This window comes from Lithobates pipiens, unplaced genomic scaffold, assembly GCF_037356315.1.
Source record: "Lithobates pipiens isolate NorthernLeopardFrog02 unplaced genomic scaffold, aLitPip1_a1.2 Scaffold_27, whole genome shotgun sequence".
Lineage (NCBI taxonomy): Eukaryota > Metazoa > Chordata > Amphibia > Anura > Ranidae > Lithobates > Lithobates pipiens.
Genome location: NW_027507788.1, coordinates 159,610,057 through 159,632,530, shown reverse-complemented (window position 1 = coordinate 159,632,530; position 22,474 = coordinate 159,610,057). Strand labels below are relative to the sequence as shown.

The window sequence follows — 22,474 nt, the reverse complement described above, 5'->3', positions numbered from 1 at the left end:
TCACTGCTCCTGGCCCCTCCCCCCTGTCAAGTGCCCCCTTAACAAGGCGCTCGCTCCCTCTCGCCAGCGGCAGAGCTCACGAGCTCTGTGTATCCACTGATGCTCCCTACTCTCTCCTCACTGGCTGTTTTTGAGGAGAGAGTGCCAAGACAGTCACTGTTGTCATGCACCTTGCTGGATCAAGATTGGGCTCAGGTAAGTATAAGGGGGCTGAGTGGGAAAGTTGCATGGCAAAGGTTTTTTTTTACCTTAATGGATTAGGGTTATAAAAACAAAAAAAAAAAAACTTCTGGCTTTAGAACCACTTTAACGTTGCATTTCTCAACCTTTTTATTAGTCACGGCACCTGTTGAAAATATGCAAAATCTTGAGGCACCCCAATCTAAAATGTACAAGTTACCTATTGCTGGAAAACCTGACCTTAGGATGATGCACAGAACCACCTTCATAATAAAGTACACATCAAAAACCGCCTTGAGATTCCCCCCCCCCCATCACATCAGCAGTTCGGCCTATGCATCCGCATCCCCCAAACCCCCCTCCGCTCCCCCATCATCATCATATTGGATTTGTCCCATTCAGAGTCTTATGACATCAGAGTCCCCTATCACAGAATCTCCCTTCACCAAGTTCTCTTTGAGGCTCCATTCACACCTATGCATGTCGCTTTTGAGCATTTCTGGAGTGCTTTTTGTGGGGTTTTTACCACGATTTGCATTTAGTTATTTTTTTGGGGGGGAAAATTGTTGTTGGGCAGATTTAAAAATGCAAATTGCGATAAAAATGCACTACATGCTTTTCCGCAGCTTCTCCATTAAAGTCTGTTAAATCAAAAAAATCAGCGTTTTGCATTTTAAAAAGTCCCTGACCCTTTCCAAAAATGCAGAGGCACAAAAATGCATGGATGTGAACATGTTCCATAGGAACCCATGTTAAAAATAAATAATATCCTATGTTCCTGAAAAAACACAATAGTGTGAACCGAGCCTTACAGCAGAGCCCTACCTTTTGGCTCCAGCAGTGTGGTAGAGGACGGGTGGTGGACCACGACTGGAGAAGCCAGACTCCCTGCATGCTGCCTGCCCTGGATCAGTGTCATGAGCTGCCATGATGTGGACAGACCAGCCATTAAGCCCATAGTAATGAGTTACCATGTCCTACAGCACATTAGTTGATATGGTGCAGTAGGAATAGATGAGCATGTATAAATCGGAGTTGATTTACTAAAATTGGGGAGTGAAAAATCAATGTAATAATAATTGAACAAGCTGAAGTTAGAAGCTGATTGGCTATCAGTAACAGCTGCACCAGATTTTGCACTCTCCAATTTTAGGGATGTTGCAGGCACTTGCCAGCAGACATCTGGACAGGATTATTCAAGAAAGAAGCAAACATGGTTGAATATGAGAACACACCTTTAGGTTTTTGATTTGGGGGGGGGGGGGGAGATGCCGTGGTTAAGTCGTGTTTTTATTCTACCTCAACTACTCCCCCAGTAGTTGAGGCAGAGGCAACAGCCAAGGGTGTAACGGATGCTGCAGCCGTGATGTTTTGCACAACACACATGGTATCTGTTTTTTAGGTGGGTTAAAGCAGGCGGTGAGGAGATGATATAACACCTCCTCACTGCCTAATGCTTGCTGAAGAGCAATGCGAATGTGGATGACTCTTCAAAAAGGCAAGCAGGTGTTAATGGGACCTTAAACAGTTTTTGCCCATAGATGGGCTTTAAATAACATAACATGACATACATATACATGAGATTTTTTTTTTTTTTTTTACATGAAAGTGGCATTTTCCTTTAACTAGACTACAAAAGTTTACCATGTACAATCCCATTAGTCTTAAAACATGTAATGGATATGAGCTACAAAGAATACAATTTTTGTATGACGGTTAAAATAAATTCAGATGTTAAAAAAAAAAATCTGAACATTTGTTTGTAGTTTATCAACAATAGCTAAATAAAGAGGAAAATATACATTATAGTACATTTCTTGGGGTGACAGTCTTTACAGATTGTCCTCAGAGGGTCAAGATGGGCTGTACTGGCTGGACGAGGGAGACTTCAGTTGCTGGATGTCTCGGGAGATGTGTGGGGGTGATAGGAATATTTCCTGATAGGTGGAGATGTAATCATGTGAGGCATGAATGTCTGGAAGATCCAACGTTCCTGCAAAGAGAAAAAAAAAAAAGTCATAAAATGGGATTCAAGAACTGTCAAACAAACATGGAGGAAGCATCAACAGAAACAGATAAGTTACCATCTCATTAAAGTTGAAGACATTTTTAAATCAAAACTTTCCATTTTCATCACATACTTTATTTTAGACCCAGTGATGTCATTACTGGGTCTCTGTGCTTTTCTTTGCAATGCAGGCCTCTCATGGTTGTTGAGAGGGGCCAGCGGGGTGCTGTACATAGCTTATTGAAATCAACACAGCACCCTGCACCTCCAGCACTTCAGCTCTGATGCAAGCAGTTCTGCAATAATACAGATCCCTTGGGTGTCAGTCTGGAGGAGTGGGTTTCTAGGCAGACTGTATTTGCATACAGACAACCCTAGGTAGCGCTCACACGTGTTGCTGAGACTCCATGATTTAAAAGAACTGAAAGCCAATGAATGGCCTCTGGCAGGCCCGAGACAGTCAGACTGCAGAACAAAGGGTTAGTGATGGAGAGCCTACTGCCAGGAAATGAGCCAGGCTCTAGCTGACTTGGTGCAGCTTCTAATACACATTGGGGTTGATTTACTAAAGGCAAATAGTCTGTGCACTGCAAGTGCAGTTGCTCTAGATCTGAGGAAAACATGCAAGGAAAATGAAGAAAATCACTATTGCTTGCACATGATTGGATGATAGAACTCAGCAGAGCTTTCTCTCATTTCAGAGCTTCGCCCCAGATCTACCACAACTTCACTTGCAGCACACAGACTATTTACCTTTAGTAAATCAACCCTATTGTGGGAAGCTCACAGTGTGCAGTCAAATCATAGCAAGCAAGGTCAGTACAGGAGAAGATCCTGTATAACTGTGCAGGATGGAAGGTAAAGCTAGAGTTCAGCTTAACCACTTCAAGACCAGGCCTATTTCTGACACTTGTTCATACATTAAAATCAGTATTTCTTGCTAGAAAATTACTTAGAACCCCCAAACATTATATATAATTTTTTTAGCAAAGACCCCAGAGAATAACATGGCAGTCATTGCAACATTTTATGTGACACGGTATTTGCGCTTGCACATCAGTCTTCCAAAAGCAACAGTAAATTTAGCCCAATTTTCTTTGCATATTCTAAATGATGTTACGCTGAGTAAATAGGATACCCAACATGTGACACTTTATAATTGCAAGCACGCGTGTAATGGTGACAAACGGTGGTATTTAAAAATCTCCATAGGTGAAGTTTACAATTTTTTAACAATTACCAGTTTAGAGTTACAGAGGATGTCTTTTGCTAGAATTATTGCGGCAATACCCCACATGTGTGATTTGAACACGTTTACATTTGCAGGCGTGACTTCTGTATGCATTTTCTTTAGTGTGCAATGCTTTTAAAATGCAGGGGACGGGGACACATAAAATTTTAAAAAAAAGTTTATTTAACACTGTCCCTTTAAAAAAAAAAAAAAAATCTGATCACTTTTTATTGCTGTCACAAGGAATATAAACATCACTTGTGACAGTAATAAGCGGTGACAGGTACTCTTTATGGAGGGATCTGGGGTCTGAAAGAACTCAAATCTCTCCTTTGCACTTCAAAGTATTCAAAATGCCAAAATCTGCGTATTGGAATACTAAAAAATGTTTAAAAAATCTGCGCCATTGGCAGCTGAGTAAACCAGAATGGATGTTGTGATGTTGCTTCTGGATTATTACATTCGGCTTAGTTCGGGTCTCTGGCCAGCCGGTAGACGTACTGGTTGGTCGTTCAGATCTCCTGGTGGGATGGTAGACCCGGGCGGAGCAGTGGCGGAAGGAGGAGTTGTCCCCTTCCGCTGCTCATAACAGTCGAGCAGCTCATTAGCTGCTGTTATCATGAGAAAGCCGACCATCAGCTCTAAAAAAACAGTACCAGGGTGATGCCTCTGGCTGCAGGCATCACCCCATTACAACCACTTCAACAAAACAACGTACAGGTACGTGATTTCGTGTGAAGTGGTAAAAATAAATAAATACAGCCATGCAGGGCGAAGCAACAGGTTTACTTCACCTCATCCACACTGTTTATTTAAGTGATTGTAGAGTCTCCGTTAAAAAAAAAAAAAAAAAAAAATAACTCACGTTATACTTACCTGCTCTGTTGCAGTGAATTTGCACAGAGCAGCCCCGAATCCTCCTCTTCTCCGGCCCCTCTTCACTGCACCTTGCCCCTCCCTCCTGTTGAGTGCCCCCACAGCAAGCAGATTGGTATGGGGGCACCCAAGCTGCAGCTGTGTGTATTCAGTCAGACACGGAGCTGCGGTTTGGCCCCGCCTCCTCTCTCTCCTGATTGACCAACTGACTGAATGACAGCAGCGGGAGCCAAATAGCACCACTGTTGTGTGTGCCAGCCAATTAGGAGGGAGAGTCCCAGATGGCTGAGGGACTCAATAATAAAATGTAATTTGGCTTGACAGCCACTGGATGACACTTTGCATGGCTGCTGGCTCTCATTTCAAGGTGTAGTCTGCCAGAAACACAGACCAAAGTAGAAAGAATATTTTCGATGTTGATTTAAACAAAATGAACCCCAGGGCAGGAGTTAAAACAGGGACTGGCAGAGACAGAGGTGCAATCTGTGCAGTGGGTGTTTTTGGGTGCTGGTAAAACTCTGTACAGCTGTGCGCTCTCAGGTCTTTCAGTGGGCAGTTGCTGTGGGTACACTGTGCGTTTATAGGGCCCAGTCATCTGATATAAGCCATCTTACCTGATAACACATGATCTGGTTTCATCTCCTCCAGGGATTGCCTCTGAAAAGTCTCAAAGCATATGGCTGTGCTGTTTTCATAAATCTCCTGTGGCATTGGCCCATCCCCCGGCTTCCATACTTCAAACTTTACCCATTCATAACTGAAAAAACGACAATTAGATGACAAGATTGGATTTTACTCCAAAAAAATGAACACACCTCACTGGTGCCTAGGCTGTCTTTTCATCCTTGCATGCCCAATGTACCGTATACCCAAAGACATATTATTGAGGGTAAAGATCAAAGAAAAAAAAAACAGTTCACACTGCATAGTGCAGATAGAACACCTATTAAATCAATGAATATAGATAACTTGCACTTACAAAGAAGAGACATCGGAATGTGTAACCTAGCAAATCAAATCTTATTGGATATCTGCTCCCTTGTACAGATGCAAAAACGACCACTTCCAGAAAGTAAAACGAGGGATATCGCGTGGTGGTAACACAGAACTATAAAGGAAATTAAATCATCCAGGACAAAAATCAGCCACTACTCATCCAGAATGTAATATCCTAGATGGGGACTGAGCTGGCAACTTGAAGCAAAGTACCTCCTCCTACATGTTTTTAAGTCCTGCCTCTTCAGCATAGTCTCTGATGATTATATGAGCTGGCACCCTGGAGCAAAGTACCTTCACCTACATGTTTTCAAGCTCTGCCTCTTCAACATAGCCTCTGATGAGTATATGAGCTGGCACCCTGGAGCAAAGTAGCTTCACCTACATGTTTCAGGGCCCTGCCTCTTCATCAGTCTCAGATAATGATATGAGCTGGCACCCTGGAGCAAAGTACCTTCACCTGCATGTTTTAGTGCCCTGCCTCTTCATCAAAGACTCTGACGATTGTACAAGCTGGCATCTGGAGCAAAGTAACTCCACCTACATGTTTTGGAACCCTGACTCTTCAGCAGAGTCTCCGATAATGGTACGAGCTGGCATCCTGGAGCAAAGTACCTCCACCTATATGTTTCAGGGCCCTGCCTCATCAGAGTCTCTGATGATGGTATGAGCTGGCACTAGAGGTCGACCGATATATCGGCCGATATTTGCAGTTTTTTAATTAATCGGCATCGGCCGATTGTGCTGATAAAAAGCCGATTTAGAACTACAGCGGGACTTTGAAATGACTTCTGTAATAGAAGTCAGTGTAAGTTGCCTGAGTTGTCATAGAAACGTCTTCCTCCTCTCTGGGCAGGCTGCCAAGAAAAGAACAGAAAGATACAATGTTTACACTTCTGAATGAAATCATCTCTGTGTGTAGAAGTTCTCAGTTTAACCATTTAAAGACTAAATCTTTTCTGACACTTGTTGCTTACAAGTAAAAATCCTGTATTTTCTGCCAGAAAATCACTTGGACCCCCCAAAAATTATATATATTTTTTTAGCAGAGATCCTAGGGAATAAAATGGCGGTTGTTGCAATATTTTATGTCACACGGCATTTGCACAGAGGTCTTTCAAATGCATTTTTTTGGGAAAAAAATACACTATTTAAAAAAAAAAAAAAAATAAAAACAGTAAAGTTAGCCCGTTTTTTTTTTGTCCAAAAGTTTTGACTACCTGTTTTTATTTAATACATAGGTTTTTTTTATTTTTTTTTATCTAAATCATACATACAAGTAAACTGATTGGAGGTTTGTTTTGTTTAATAAATGTTTAAATGTAAGAAATTTTCTGCATCACTTATGAAGGCTGCTTTCACACTGGAGCGGGCAGGCGTTGATGGTAAAACGCAAGTTTTAGCGGCTCTTTACCATCATTTTAGCGGTGCTATTTGGCTGCTAGTGGGGCACATATAACCCAGCTAGCGGCCAAGGAAGAGGTTAAATGCGCCCATGAAGCACTGCTGCCAAATCGCATTGCATGCGCTTCGGCAGTGGTGCCCATTCATATCAATGGGCAGGAGTGGTGGAGGAGCGGTATACACCGCTCCAAACGTGCTGCTTGCGGGACTTTTTTTTTAAGATCCTGCCAGCACATCGCCTCAGTGTGAAAGCACTCTGTCTTTCACACAGACTGCAGGGGAGCCATTTTGCAGGCACTTTACAGGCGCTATTTTTAGCCCAAAAGCGCCTGAAAAACGCCCCAGTGGGAAAGGTGTGTTAGATCAAGGGGGATTAAAAAAATAATAATAATATATAAAAAAAGGAAAAAAATAAAGAAATAAAATAAAATCGGCCTAACATATCGGCCCAAAAAAAATCGGCATCATATATCGGCTATCGGCCGCCATGATTTCTAAATATCGGCATCGGCCAGAGAAAAACCCATATCGGTCGACCTCTAGCTGGCACCTGGAGTAAAGTATCCCCATCTACATGTTGCAGGGACCTGCCTCTTCATTAAAGTCTCAGATGATGGTAGGAGCTGGCACCTTAGAGAAAAGTACTTTCACTTACATGTTTCAAGGCTCTGTCACTTCCTGTTTTGTCTCTTGAACAGAAATTTAAGGGAAATGCCCCAGCAATGGATGGCAATGACAACAAAAAAAACGCCTAACAATTTTAACCCTGCCCTTCTCTCTTCAATAAAACTCAAGAATATCTGAAGTGAAAGGAGCCCACTGCTGATAAATTTGATTCTTCTATCGCCATCTCATGAAATGTGGCACGGACACTGAAATCTACGGGGAGAAAGAAAACCCGTCCTCTCTCTTCCTCCACTGTCCCTTCTAAACCTTACAAACACAGTGTGATGGTTTCTGAATATAGAAATTGCAGAGAAATCTCACCTTGAGCATTTGCGAGCTCCGGGGCAGCTTTGTATTAAGTTCTGAATGGTGGGGTGCGCAAACCCAAAAAAGTACGGCCCGGCATTTTCTGGAGCGGAGACCCTCCGTCCTCTGCAGAGAAAAGTAGCATAGTGAGCCACAAACATATTTAATGAGCAAAGTTCATTTTTATTGTTATCTAGAATTAAATTTCCGGATTCTTCACTTTGAATTTGTTCCTTTCTGGCTCTGTGCACATTTGAAGATTTTACTGGGGATCTGTATCAAAGAGCCCCCAATGTATGGAACACAATCGCAACTAGCTGTCTTTGCACCGTGAAACTTACAGCAGCTTCAGAACATGCTCAATGCCAGCTGGGAAGTTTAAATATTAAATGTCAAGTTCCTTACACATAACATCAGAATCATAAAAAAACAGCACATATGGAAACACATAAATGGAACTATACATTTTTTTAAAAGTTATTTTAAACCCCTAGCAGTGCACCTAATCACTTACTGAGTATGCAGGCTCTTTATCTTGCATGCATGGGCTAGAGTTGTATCTCCCTACACGGAGTGCATTAACAGATACACACAGCCCCATAGCCTAGCATGGTAAGGCACTGCCTTGTTACTCCTCCCTTTTCCAAATTAACAGACGGACTTGAGACTGCACTGCCCATTTAACTTGTGCAATTTGTTTCCTCACAAATTAGTTTAACAAATTTCGACAAATTCAAAATCCGGAAATATCCGAACAAAAAACAGTTTCAACAAATTTTTCCGAATAAATCGGAAATTTGAAAATAAGAACGAAAACTTAAAAAAAAAACGAAAATTCAAAAATCTGAATAACTTGACTATTACTAACCATTAAAATATAGGTATTGGAATTTCCTTTCAAATTTGGCTGTTAGCGAACGTAATGAATACGAATTTATCCGAAGTTACAAATTGTCCGAAATAATGAATGCTGTATCTAAACTAACGGAACATAACAAATTAATAATAAACAATAATAAAAACGTTTTTATTATTATTATTAATAATAATAATTAGTTCCATTTGTTTAGATGGAACAATCGTTATTTCGGATAATTCGTAACTTTGGATAAATCCGTATTTGTTACATTAACTAACAGGCAAATTTAAAAAGGAAATTCCAATATTAGTTAGCTATTATTTCTAATTTTCGTTCTGTCGAAATTTCCTTCTTATTTTCACATTTTCAAATTTACGAATTTCAATCATAATGAACGACCTGGAAAAAAAAAAAGAAAAAAAAAAAATCAATGAAACAAAAAAGATTTTTTTCGGCAGTGCACATGTCTAGTAGGAAATTCTCCTTCACTTCCTGTGCAGTGGCCAGAACGGGATGCAAGGGCAAATCTTCACTTTTTCAGTTTAGGTCCACCAACAGAAAACTATTGGTACATATGAACAGGACAGCAAAAACAGCACAAGGACTGTTTGTAGTAAGAAGTATACAATTCACACCACAGCATCCCCTCACTTCTTCTGGGTCTGAGTTCAACCATTTAATATAAGGTTAGCGAAGGCCTTCAGATACCAGTTTCCCCCTCTGGTGAGAGAGTTCATTACCTACAGCAGTGATGGGCACCCCAGATGTTTTGGAACTACATTTCCCATGATGCTCCACTACACTGCAGAGTGCATGAGCATCATGGGAAATGTAGTTCCAAAACATCTGGAGTGCCAAGGTTCGCCATCACTGACCTACAGCATCCAGACAGAGGCTACCTGCTGCCTCCTTCAACTAGGAGAGCTCATTTACCATAGCTCCCAGATAAAGGATACCTGGTGCCCCCTTCTGGTGATAGAGCACATTACCTCTAGCTCCTGCACTAAAAGACATATCTGGAAGTAGAGTGCACTCACCGCACAGCTCCGATGCTCTTCAGTAGAGCATTGTGACATTCTACAGCCGAGCTACCAGATATCGTGTTCTGGGGGTCATCTTCAGGGACGATCTCAAACTAGGGGAACAGAACAGAGAGATTCTTCTGGTCCAGATGTTCAGGCTTTATCTTGTGTAAATGGTTACACAGGTGTGCTTTCAGGGATTAAGTGTGCGGAGTCATTGCTACAATTTTTTTACTCATACATTTTCATACGCATGGAAGTGGGAAGTGCCCCCTCCTGTGGCTGTACGTATATTAGATACACACCGATAATCCACAAAGGACTCCTGAGAGAATCAGCCATGTGAAGAGACTATATCCACAACAATCGTACATTTATTTTCAGACAAACAATAAATGGGACTTTATTTTCAGCGCTCAAACTGTTCATAAATCAAAAAAGTTATTTCTGTATATTCATTTACTCTAGATACACAATAAGATCTCTGATCAGCAGAAGTACTGCCTGATATTCCGTATTTGGAGTGTAGCAGTACATATCAGGGCACTGAAGAAGTCAACCCGTTCCACGAAACGCGTTGACCCTAAGATCTGATACACGCATTTGTGAAAAAGCAAGATAATGCTGTTTTGCATGTGAAGGTGGTATTTGCATGAACCTTCTGAGCTGGATGTACCAATGGTCTTTTAAAGAAAACCGATGCTTAATCTATGCTTTTTAGGAACGATTGAGTGCTGAAAATAAAGGTAAATGTATTGTTTGTCTAGATAGAAGTCTTCGAGGATGTCAGCATCATAATCTGAAATACTTATGTTTATGAGCGACACAATTCTTCATTGTCCTTCAGCAGCCAACTGTAATCTCACTGTATTTTAATCTGTCCCCCACAGTAGCCAATTCACGAATTGTCCAGTTTTTAGTCAAGGCGAGCTTTATAAACATCTCCCATTGGGTCAGTAACATGCTGTAAAATGCTTTTTGGCAAGTGGTCACTTTGTATTATTATGATGCGTCATACTTTGTAATATAATGTCACAATATAAATCCAACAGAAAGTGGAAATTGGTCACCTGAGGCCTTGTCCAGCCATCTTTGATCTGACATGTATATAGACATTTCTGCTCCGGATTTTGCATGCTGACGTAAACTCTTGTGCTGCAGAAACCCACAGGATAAATGGCGCTCCTGTCATGGAAACCGCTCCGGTCGGATACAATCTGGTGTAAAAACATGAATGTGTTATTGCTGAGATTATAAAAACGGTATTGACTGAAGCAGAGGGGCCCCCATAACATATATATTCATGCAAAATGTAACTAAAGCCAACATTTTTTTTTGTTTTTTTTGGATGGAGTAGAGCAGGGATATGCAATTAGCGGACATCCAGCTGTTGCAAAACTACAAGTCCCTTCACGCCTCTGCCTCTGGGTGTCATGCTTGTGGCTGTCAGAGTCTTGCTATGGCTCATGGGACTTGTAGTTCTGCAACAGCTGGAGGGCCGCTAATTGCATATCCCTGGCGTAGAGGAATTAGAGCACCTGTCAGGTTTTTATTGCTCTCTGTGTCCCAGTTAGACCCCTTTCACACCACACCGCCCATAGCGTGAGCGGTAAAACGCCGCTATTTTTAGCGGCGTTTTACCGCCGGATTTGCTGCGCATTTCGGCCGCTAGCGGGGCGCTTTTACCCCCCGCTAGCGGCGAGAAAGGGTTAAAACCACCGGCAATACGCCACAATGGCGCCGTTTTGCCGGCGGTATTACAGCGCTGCCCAATTGATTTCAATGGGGAGCAGCGGTGGAGGAGTGGTAAACACACCGCTCCTTCACCGCCCCAAAGAAGCTGCTGGCAGAACTTTTCCCTGACGTCCTGCCAGTGCACAGCTGTAGTGTGCAAGGCCCTCGGGCTTTCACACTACAAACAATGGTGCAGCTTTTTTAGGGTGGATTGCAGGCGCTATTTCTAACACTATAGCACCTGCAAAACGCCCTGGTGTGAAAGGGGTCTTAGGGAGAGTCAACCGTTCTGTCTTTACTGTCATCACCATGAGTGAAAGTAAAAGAAAACTCTAAATTTAAGGTTGTCCTTAGAACATGGATAGAGGGGACACTAGTTCTGGTGACCCTGAGAAAAATCAGGGATTACCTTCTTTTGGAGGGATTTCCTCTGACTTCCTGTTGTGGCTATGGGATGTCTGAAGGCCCCACCTTATTGAATTTAAAGTCATTTGTTTTTGCATGGAAAAAACAAAAAGCAACAAAAATCCCCCCCCCCCAAAAAAAAACAATTTGAGCACTAATCTTCACACTTACAGTACCTCTAGGCATAAATTCCCTTTGCAAGCCAAAATTCTCAAACAAAGACATCCCCTCTGCCAGCACAAATCCCCCCTCCCAGCTCAAATCCCCACCTTCCCCAAGTCCCCCCTCCTAGCACAAATCCTCTACCCCTCAAATTTCCTCTCTGTGCATAAATTACCCCCCCCCCCCCCCACATTCCCTCTAGTAGCACTAATCCCCCCTTCCCAACACCAATCCATCTTGCTACTACAAATCCTCCCCCTACTCAAATCCCCTCTGGTAGCACTAATCCCCCCCCCCCCCATCACCCCTCACCAACCTCTCAAATCCTCAATGTGCCCAGTTTGACAATCGTGCGCGTGCACCGCCTCCAACGCAGACCATGTGCATTTAGAGCCTGCGCGGCTGTCAAATTGGGAGTAGAGGTTTTGTCTGTGTAGCCGCTGCATCCCAATTGACATGAATAAGACTGCCTTCACATTGATGCATGCAAAACTTGTTTTGGGCAGGCATGGCCCTCTTATGGGCGTACGCTGTAGTATGCCCATGTGAATGAGACATTCGATTTAGAAGTGATCCTCACCTCTCCAAGACTGTAAATTGTCAGACCATCTATAACAATGGGGAAGACTGGCCGTCCACACGGGTCCAGGAGAATCGGCTGAACCCACCTGCGCGGGGCGCCGTCTGTCACCCTCTTCCTTTTTGTTAATTTCTTTATAACTGTAAATGTAAATTAAGTTTCTGGTTAGCAAGGTGTGCTCACACTCATAGATCCAGCCAGTCAGTTGCTTCTACAGGCTGAAAGAAAACAAAATGGTACAACCAGGGGTCACCCGAATCTCGGCTGGACAATCCACCATTATTGTATTGTAATCTAAGAAAGAACCGCTGTTCTGAAACAGTTAAACCTACCTAGCTGAACTTCTGTTGGTAAAATTACATATTTTTTTTAAATGCTACACTAAGCACAGGATATAATGACGTTTTTGGGTGTGCATTGTATTAAAAGTTAAAAAAGGCAATTTTATCTTTGCATCATTTAACAGCCCACATGCTGGAATCTTTCTGGTGTCAGAATGTAACATTTTTCTAAAGTTCCACCTTGAATCTTCACACCCTGCTGATTATTAGGCACCTTTCACATAGGCTTCAGCTTGTACAAGAGCAGTGTGAAAAGCAAGCTTTTACAAAGCACTAGCAGAGCTTTCGCAAGTTTTTTTTTTAAACCTTTAGGCTCGGTTCACATATATACGATTTGGATACGATTTTAATCAAATGCGAATCAGACCTGCTTTCAATGTAGCCAGTTCACATGTCTGGGGCGACCACAGTGCATTTCTGAAAAGAGATCTGTGCGATTTTGGGTCCGGTTTAGGTGCAAAAATCAAGTAAAAAGTCACACCTGAAATGGTGAACAAAACCACAGACTCCCGACTGCAAACTGCAGCCAGATATGTGTGAACAAAGCCTTAGAGTGTTACTAAACCCACAACAGTAAAATTAGTCTGTGTATGCAGTAAAGCATGCTTGTTATACTCACTGTGGAACTTAAGGGGTTAATCCTCTGCATTGTGAAAAAAGGCTGTTTTATCCTGTATGCACAGATCCTCCTGCACTGTCTATCTGGGGAAAGCGAGCCAACACAGGCAGGGTAGCCGACCTGCTCATGCCCAGTTGTGTTTTTTTGTGCTGGAGAGAACATTTACTTGTTCTCAGAGCTATTGAGGTCACATGATATTGACATCACACATGTGGGCGTGTATACAGGCTGTAGAGAAAATCTCCTCCTTCCTGATCTTTCAGCACTGGAGAAACTGTGCAGTTTATTATGTAACCGTGGTATACAGATCATCTAAAAATGGTATATAGTGGTGGTATCCTAGATTTATAAGCTGTGGACACTGAGGGGGGTGGGGTTTAGTAACACTTTAAAGTACCATTCAGCTTCAATTTGTAAGTGTTTAACCCAGATCCCAAAGGTAAGGCTGACTGCCACTTAAGAAGGCTTCAGCACTACTTGAAGCCTGTTGAAAGCTTGCTGTAGCCTACTAGCAGCTTGTTTAAAGTGGCAATCAGCACTCACATTCGGATTTGTGTATAACATGCCGAACAGGAGAAGAAGAGTGCTTTAAAGGCTTAGAGAAAGCTGCTCGAAGCTTGCAAAAATGGCCATAAAAGCTTGCTATTCACACTGCTGTTATACAAGCTGAGGCCCATGTAAAACAGGCCTTAGTCTAGCTTCACAATGAATGTGGCTTTGAAATTGTGCATTTTCAAGTGAAGTTGCACAATTTCAAAGCCACGTGTCAGTGCGACTTCTGGTGTGACTTGGCTGACATCTGTGCGACTTCATCCACAGATGTCTATTCAAGTTGCACCCAAGAGTGCCAAAAGTAGTGCAGGAACTACTTTTTCAAATCGGTGCGGAACCGCAAAGTCTGTGCTGCAACAATTTGAACAGTTTCATTGCCGACAATAGGATGCAACTTGACCTGTCAAATTGCAATGACAAGTCGCACCGATGTGAACGTGGGCTTAGGCAGAGTTGCAGCTCAGGTCTCTGCCATGCACACCTGTCTCAGTTAGGAGATCTTAAATAGACTGCTGGACATTTAGCTAGCTCCTGATTAACAGGTTAGTCTGTGTTAAAATGGAACTAACCACAGGAACCCCTCTGTAGGTATAGTTATGTAAAACAATAAAAATAAGTGCCTATACTGTTTAAAATCCAGTAATACACTCTCACCCTGCTCTTCTGTGACACACAGAATTGAAACAAATCCTCCTACATAAGTTGTACCCATTTACAGCCATAATGCAGGGGGCGGGGAACTGAAGTTACATCAGTAAGGAGAGCACTGAGAGCCGATTGGAGGGAAGAGACACACCCCCTTGACACAGCACACAGGAATGTGACTGATGTTGTCGATCAGCTGGAGCTCCCTCCCCTCACCTTTTTCTTAAGGTGTCAAGAAAACTTGTCAGAAGTGATTCATGCTAATAGAGGAACAAGGCAGTGGCAGTGGACAGAAATGACACTTAATGCTCTGGAGTGAGAAAAGTGCACACTATAGAGGGATATCCTTTGTTCATATTTCATGTCTGAGGTTTACAATCACTTTAAAGCTACTTTCGCACTCAGGTGTTGTTTAAAAATAGTGCCTGTAAAGCACACCCAATGCCCCCCCAGTGTGAAAGCCCGAGTGCTTTAACACTGGGGCGGTGCGCTTGCAGGACGTTAGAAAAAGCCCTGCAATCAGCATCTTGTAAACACCACTCCTAAAACGCCCCTGCAAATTAATGGGTAGTGCTGCTGCTTTTAACCCTTTCTTCGGCCACTAGCATGAGTTAAAAGCACCCTATCAGCTGAAAAGCGCTGACTAGAGGCGCTTTACTGCTAATGCTGGGCGTTTTCAGTGTGAAAGTAGCCAAAAGCAGAATTAAACCCTCCTGTCCTTTACAGCCAAGGAAGCTGCTTCTGTTTGATTTGCAACTGCCATGGTGCTGCACATGTGATCAGTTATTACACCAGCCATTTTATGGTTTGACAGGACACAAGCAAATGTGACAGTTAGCAATCCAAGCATTCCAGGAATGAAACTCTGTAAACTGTTAAATCAATGGGTTTAGTTACACTTTATGAGCAGTTCAGGGGCTGTGGGCTTCAGCAACATGGCCACCTCCAGCAAGAAGAAATAAGAGCAATGCTGGAGACTATTTACAGCACACACTAATTTTGGTAGCATAATTACTAAGGTTGAATGTATGTTCCTTGCTAAAGAACATTATTTTTTAGCAAGTTATGGGTAAATTTCTGCTTTAATGCCCTGGATTACTCTTGCATTTTATTTGGAATGCATTTGTACTTACCCTGGCCATCAACCTCTGCTATTGTCAGTCGTTGCTCTTTCTGGAACTCCGCTATAATCTACTGTTTACTTTAATCATCAGCCTGAGGACTTGCATGTATCTAGCATGTTTTAGTTGGATGGAACCCTCCTCTACCAAACCCTACAACAGTTTACTCTTAATAAGCAAGCAACTGTTGGTCCTTGGTAGGATATGCGACCTCACTGACCTATACTGAGATGCGATAGGCAGGAAGGGGACAGAGGTCACAACAGGATAATGAAATGTTTAGATGTCTTTTTTACTATGTGAATAATTGAGCATTCAGGTCTATAAAAAAGGTACCAATCAGGTACCAGTAGTTTTTCACATTTTGTTTTCTATTTTTGTAAATTTTGCAGGGACAGCGGTGGGACTTAATAGTTGCACTAGCACACAACTTTCCATTTAACAATAAATATGAAAAAGGGCACCTGAGTCCTGGGTAATTGATAAGATACAAACCCAATATTAATCAAATGCTCAAAAAGGGATTGTAAAGTCTTGTTTTTTTTCCCCTATAAAAAAAAAAAACAAGCATGTTATACTTGCCTGCTCCGTTGCAGTGGATTTGCACAGAGCAGCCTGGATCTTCCTCTTCTCTGGTCCCTCTTCTGAGATCCTGGCCCCTCCCTCCTATTCAGTGCCCCCACAGCGAGAAGCTTGCTATGGGGGCACCCGAGCCGAGTCACAGTTCCCTGTGTCCATTCAGACACGGAGCCCAGATACAGCCCTCTCTCTCCCCTGATTGGCTAGCTGACTTTGCTTGACAGCGGCAAGAGCCAATTGGCTGAGGCACAGCCAATCAGGAAGGAAAATCTCAGATGGCTGAGACATTTTTGGACGTCGCTGGACACCGAGTCAGGCAAGTTTTAGGGGGGACTGTTGCACACAGAAGGCTTTTTATCTTAATGCATAGAATCCATGAAGATAAAAAACCTTCTGCCTTTATAACCCCTTTAAGTGCCCCTTTCTGGGCTACAGCCCTGTGGAGTAGGCGACTTCCTTTTGCAAGGACAAGTTTGCTTTACTAAATTAGTAAGCCAATGGTGCCCAGAACTCACCTTCTAATTTGTTCTCTTTGCCCTTTTCTCTCTTGTCCTTCTTCAGCTTCTTCCCCAGGCCATTGTCCGTCACACTGGGCAGGCTCATGTCCAGGTTTCCATCACTCATGCTCGGCATGTCAAAACTGAGCGACAAGCTGGAACTGTGCGTAGTGGGCCGATCATCTTCACCTAACGCCTGTATCTGCAAGAATCTCTTCAACAGAAACCTGAATGAGGAGAATGGATGCTTCATAAGACTGGGTTTTAGGATCTCACACTTAGCTACTGAAGATTATATATACATAATCACACACACACACACACACACACACACACACACACACACTTATTGCTCAGTGCCTACAGGTCCCCCCTATTGAGGCAAACCAAGTCTGAATGACACACACAAGGACACATGGATACTTTCAGAGTCTGTGCAGGCCTTAGTATATATTTACAAGGCTGTTGGGAGCAAAAGGGCACCCAGGGTGTTCCTTAGCCATGCTCTGCCCACGATGTGAAGGGAATGGATTTCAGGTAGTTGTGTATTCAAAATCACTGGAAATGATATGAGGGAGAAAAATGGAGCTAGAACTGAAAATTCACCTTCTCTCTTCTTTTGCTTGGACAAATTTACTTTCGATGCGTGCGATCTCATCACAGAGTGCTGCGTTTTCCTGCACAGGATGAGAAGACAGTAAACGAAAACACATTTCAGAAATGTACAACCGAACTGTGAACACCAAGACTGGCCCACTACAGCAGATATTAACTGAATGGCGGGACATTAGAGTGCAAGTTCCTCTGGTGCAGAGACTGATGTGACTGACTCAGCATTCTCTGTATAGTACTACAGTATGTAACTGTATAATAATAATAATAATAATAATAATGTGTGACTGTGGATGCGGCATTAGAGTGTAAGCTCCTCTGATGCAGAAATTGATGTAAATGGCACAGTGTTCTCGGTACAGCGCTGTGGTATATGACAGTGCTATTTGCATGTATAATAATGGGTATAGAAAAGAATCACCCCATTTAACCACTTAACAACCGGCCCATAGCCGAATGACGGCTACAGGGTGGTTGTTTAACTCTGAGAGGCTGTCATATGACGTCCTCCCAGAATTCCGCTCTCGCGCGCCCCCTGGGGCACGCACTCGAGAGCATCCGTGACCGCCGGGTCCTGTGAATCACGTGATCGCTCAAATGACAGAGCAATCACTTGTAAACAAACCGGCGTCATGTTATGATGCTGGTTCCTCCCTCCCCTCTTTGTACCGATCGGTACAGCGGAGGGGGAAGAGATCGGTGTCAGCAGCACTGTGGGCTGGATCTGCAGTGCCCACAGTGCTGCTTACCGAAAATGAACCCCTCAAATCCCTGCCAATACTCTGCAATACCCAGCTTTTTTTTTTTATTTCAGGCTTCCCAGCCTAGAGGTGTGATGCGTTGTCTTATTGACCCCATATCTCACTGTAAAGAGGACCTTTCATGCCATATTCCTATTACAAGGGATGTTTACATTCCTTGTAATAGGAATAAAAGTGATCAAAAAATTTATTTTTGGGGGAAAAAAAATTCAAACTAAAATAAATAAAGTAAAATGAACAATAAAAAAAAAAAAAAAAATTTTTAAAGCGCCCGTCCCCATGTGCTCGCATGCAGAAGCGAGCACATAAGTAAGTCCCGCCCACATATGAAAAAGAATCATGAATTTTTAAGTAGCGACGTTTGTTTCCAAAAAGGGGACGTTTGGCGCCAATCCACGACCGTGTGCAATTTTGAAGAGTGACATGTTAGGTATCTATTTACTCAGCGTAACTTCATCTTTCACATGCTGCAAAAACATTGGGCTAACGTTACTGTTTTTTTTTTTTCTAAAGCACAAAACTTTTTTTTTTCCCAAAAAAAAGTGTTTGAAAAATTGCTGCGCAAATACCGTGTGTAATAAAAAGTTGCAACGACCACCATTGTATTCTCTAGGGTCGTTGCTAAAAAAAACATATATAATGTTTTGGGGTTCTATGTAATTTTCTAGCAAATAAATTATGATTTTTACATGTAGGAGAGAAATCTCAAAATTGGCCTGGGTGCTCCAGAACGCCTGATGGCGCTCCCTGCATGTTGGGCCTCTGTATGTGGCCACACTGTGTAAAAGTCTCACACATGTGGTATCGCCGTACTCGGGAGTAATAGCAGAATGTGTTTTGGTTGGTAATTTGTGGTATACATATGTGTGTGAGAAATAAACTGATAATATGTCAATTTTGTGAAAAAAATAAAATAAAAAGGAAAAAAAAAATCTTGATTTTGCAAAGAATTGTAGGAAACAATGACAACGTCAAAAAACTCATCATGCCTCTTACTAAATACCTTGGAATGTCTTCTTTCCAAAAAGGGGTCATTTGGGGGGTATTTGTACTTTTCTGGCATGTTAGGCCGTCAGTCCTTCAGATGTGATCAATTTTCAGATATTGGCACCATAGCTTGTGCATTCTATAACTTTCACAAAGACCAAATAATATCCACCAATTTGTACTTATTTTTACCAAAGATATGTAGTGGTATAAATTTTGGCCAAAATTTATGAAGAAAAATTACTAATCTGCTAAATTTTATAACAGAAACGAAGAAAAATTCATTTTTTTTTTTTTTTTTTTTTACAGAATTTCTGCCTTTTTTCTTTTATAGCACAAAAAATAAAAAACCCAGCGGTGATTAAATACCACCAAAAGAAAGCTCTATTTGTGTGAAAAAAAGGACAAAAATGTCATATGGGTACAGTGTTGCATGACTGAGTAATTGTCATTCAAAATGTGAGAGCACCGAAAGCTGAAAATTGGTCTGGTTATTAAGGGTGTTTAAGTGCCCAGTGGTCAAAATAATCCCATTTTGTTGCTTTGCAGCCTGTAATGAAGACAGACATAGTTTTTGTTTTATCCAGCCGTATTTACTAGTGCAACTTATAACATCCAAGTGAAAGATATAAAACCAACATGTCAGAAAAAGATCAAAAACAGAATCACTGAGTTGGAAAAAGGAACACCCCCTTATGTCAGTATTTTGTTGAACCACCTTGTGTTTTAAAGAGGAGGTCCAGCCCCCCACCCAAAAAAATTAAAAGTCAGCAGCTACAAATACTGTAGCTACTGACTTTTAATATTAGGACACTTACCTGTCTAGGGATCCCACGATGGCCACACCCCAGCCAATTTTCCGATCAGCTCTTGGGTGCTGCTACCACCATTCGTGGTGAGGGAAACCCGCAGTAAAGCCTTTCGGCTCCCTACTGTGCATGTGCAAAGTGCGTTTTCTATTTGGAAGGAGGAGGGGGACTGAGGTTGCACTGGTCTCCCGGAAGTGGGTGACAGATACTTGTCAAAAACAGGTACCTGCTCCCCCCGAAAGGTGGCAAATGTGGCACCCAAGGTGGGGGGAGGCAGATAAGCGAAGCTTCCACTTTTGGGTGGATCTCCGCTTTAATTCCAGCCTTTAGTCTGTTGAGATATGTCTCTACTAACTTTGCATATATAGACATATAATTACATTTTTGTTTCATGTGACCCCCAACACCTTTTTCCACGTGGCCTCAGAAACTTCACGGTGCATTTAATGTGGTCAGATGACATTAAACTGTAATTATTTGGCTTTAACATCAAATGATATGTCTGGTGTCTGGTGGAAATCCAATAAAGCTCACCATCCAAAGAACACCATTCCTACAGTAAACCATGGAGGTTGTAATATCCTGTTATGGGGTGTTTCCCTGGAGCACTTGTCAGGATAGAAGGAGAAATGGGGCAATAATGACATAAGGGGGTAATCCTTTTTCCAAATCCACGATTCTGTTTTTGAATGATTTTTTTCTGACTTGTTGGTGTTATATCTTTCACTTGGATGGTATAAGGTTCACTAGTAAATACAGCTGGATTAAAAAAAAAAAAAAAAAAAAAAAAAAAAAAAAGTGCCCGTCTGCAATTCAGGCTCCAAGGCAACAAAATGATTATATTATTAAAGTGGGGGTGGGTTGATTCTTTATACCCACTATGTCAGCGCTCTATAACTGTATAATAACGGAGCTAAGGTGAAGACCCTGTTACACTCCACTCCCACAGCACTGATCCTAACACTGAAAACATTAGTAAGCAGGCATCTCCCAAAGTGTGTCACCCAAATAAAATGAGTGCCAAGAGTGTAAATCAGCGTGAACTAGGCTGGCAGATGGGATTCCAATGATTATTATTTAATTTCACAATATGGCTGAAACTACAGGGACTGCTGTACATCAATGCCGTGTAGTCGTCGCCGCACCCCCCCAACAGCCTAGTCCCCCCCCTCCAACAGCCAGTAGGAATTCAACCCAGATTCCTCAAGCACAGGTTAGCAATAAAGATCTGTCTTTTGATTGGCTGCTCCCTCTGGTATAGATCAGCTTCCCATCCACCAGTTGTTATATAGGATGGCGATGACGTGATGAGAGCGATACGTGGGAACACTGCACTCACAAACACCATGGTTTTCGCCAGTCGCCTGAGCCGCAGACACTTCAGCCGATATTTCTCCTTGTGACTTCTCTTCTTTGACTTCATTTTCCCGTCATGGTATGAGGAATGGGACAAAAATGGCGGATTCATGGCTGCTGCAGGAACGCTGAAATAGTGAGAACCAGAAGAGGAAATATAAATATACTGAACCATAAATCATCACACATGGGGTCCTTAGTCCCCCTTTACATCTCCCCCCACCCATTACTGTCCTTAGTCCCCCTTCACATCTCTCCCCCCCATATTACTGTCCTCATTCCCCCTTCACATCTCTCCCCCCCCCCATATTACTGTCCTCATTCCCCCTTCACACCCCCCCATTACTGTCCCTAGTTCCCCTTCACACCCCCCCCCCCCCCCATTACTGTCCTTAGTCCCCCTTCACATCTCCCCCCCCATTACTGTCCTTAGTTCCACTTCACATCTCCCCCCCATTACTGTCCTCAGTCCCCTTCTCATCTCCCCCCCATTACTGTCCTCAGTCCCCTTCTCATCTCCCCCCCCATTACTGTCCTCTCAGCCCCCCACTTACATCCATTATCGTACGCTGTACAATAAGCGGAGCTATTTTATGTTACATTACATTAAATATATCACGTCATTTAGATTTAAATAACGATAAACAAGCTGTACTGACCCAGAATAAACCAAGTGTGTCCACTCAAGCCGCAATTCCGGCCATCTCTATGGTGCACAGTACAGCCGCGCCAGCACTTCACCTCTACAAACAAGACATTTCCGCCCTTACACCGATCCTGCCTCCTGCCAATCAGCAAGCACGCGGATTGGAAGTCAGTGTTTGACGGAAAACATGTGACCTAAAAAAAAAATGAAAAAAAATAAAACGGTGGCGTGGAGGACACATATTTCCTGCCAGACATGGATGGAACTCCACTGCGCAGCCAGAACCCTCTGCGCTGAGATGCGCGAATTCAGCCAGCTGTACTTTGCCTGCTTATGATTGGCTGAGGCTGTGCTAGAGTCCACCCAAACAGATACGAAGGCGGTTTAGTGTCATGTTTTGCTCCTCATCGTAGAACGCTCCGGAAGTGACATTGCTGCCAGAAATTTAGCACTGCGCATGAGCCATGCGTTCCAAACACTTGTGCCATGCGTTCCAGAAGATTTGCGAAAAACTGTCACA

At 42.7% G+C, this 22,474-nt stretch overlaps 2 protein-coding genes across 3 annotated transcripts in view; one reads left to right on the top strand and one right to left on the bottom strand.

Annotated features, from left to right (window-relative positions):
• LOC143934302 (large ribosomal subunit protein uL15) overlaps positions 1 to 22,474 on the top strand; it is a 122,199-nt gene that overhangs the window by 45,805 nt on the left and 53,920 nt on the right. The window lies entirely within an intron of this gene.
• On the bottom strand, positions 306 to 22,259 carry TBRG1 (transforming growth factor beta regulator 1). 2 transcript variants are annotated; one of them, XM_077457765.1, is made up of 10 exons: positions 21,968 to 22,259; positions 21,292 to 21,436; positions 17,390 to 17,460; positions 16,802 to 17,010; positions 12,430 to 12,569; positions 10,619 to 10,765; positions 9,564 to 9,661; positions 7,683 to 7,793; positions 4,910 to 5,052; positions 306 to 2,173 (listed from the first exon to the last, which is right to left on the bottom strand). In XM_077457765.1, the coding sequence occupies exons 2-10, from the start codon at positions 21,418 to 21,420 to the stop codon at positions 2,034 to 2,036; spliced, it is 1,188 nt and encodes a 395-aa protein (XP_077313891.1). In that variant the 5' UTR covers positions 21,421 to 21,436; positions 21,968 to 22,259; the 3' UTR covers positions 306 to 2,033. The 2 variants fall into 2 exon arrangements, with proteins under 2 accessions (XP_077313891.1, XP_077313892.1); XM_077457766.1 differs by lacking the exon at positions 21,968 to 22,259 and adding an exon at positions 21,863 to 21,939.

Bases quoted from the DNA above. Each gene is read 5' to 3' on its own strand.
- TBRG1 (XM_077457765.1), bottom strand. From the start codon at position 21,420: ATGAATCCGCCATTTTTGTCCCATTCCTCATACCATGACGGGAAAATG. The intron at 17,011-17,389 runs GTGAATTTTCAG...CTCCTCATTCAG, and splicing joins CAAGCAAAAGAAGAGAGAAG to GTTTCTGTTGAAGAGATTCT. The intron at 2,174-4,909 runs GTAAGATGGCTT...TTCTCTTTGCAG, and splicing joins ACCAGATCATGTGTTATCAG to GAACGTTGGATCTTCCAGAC.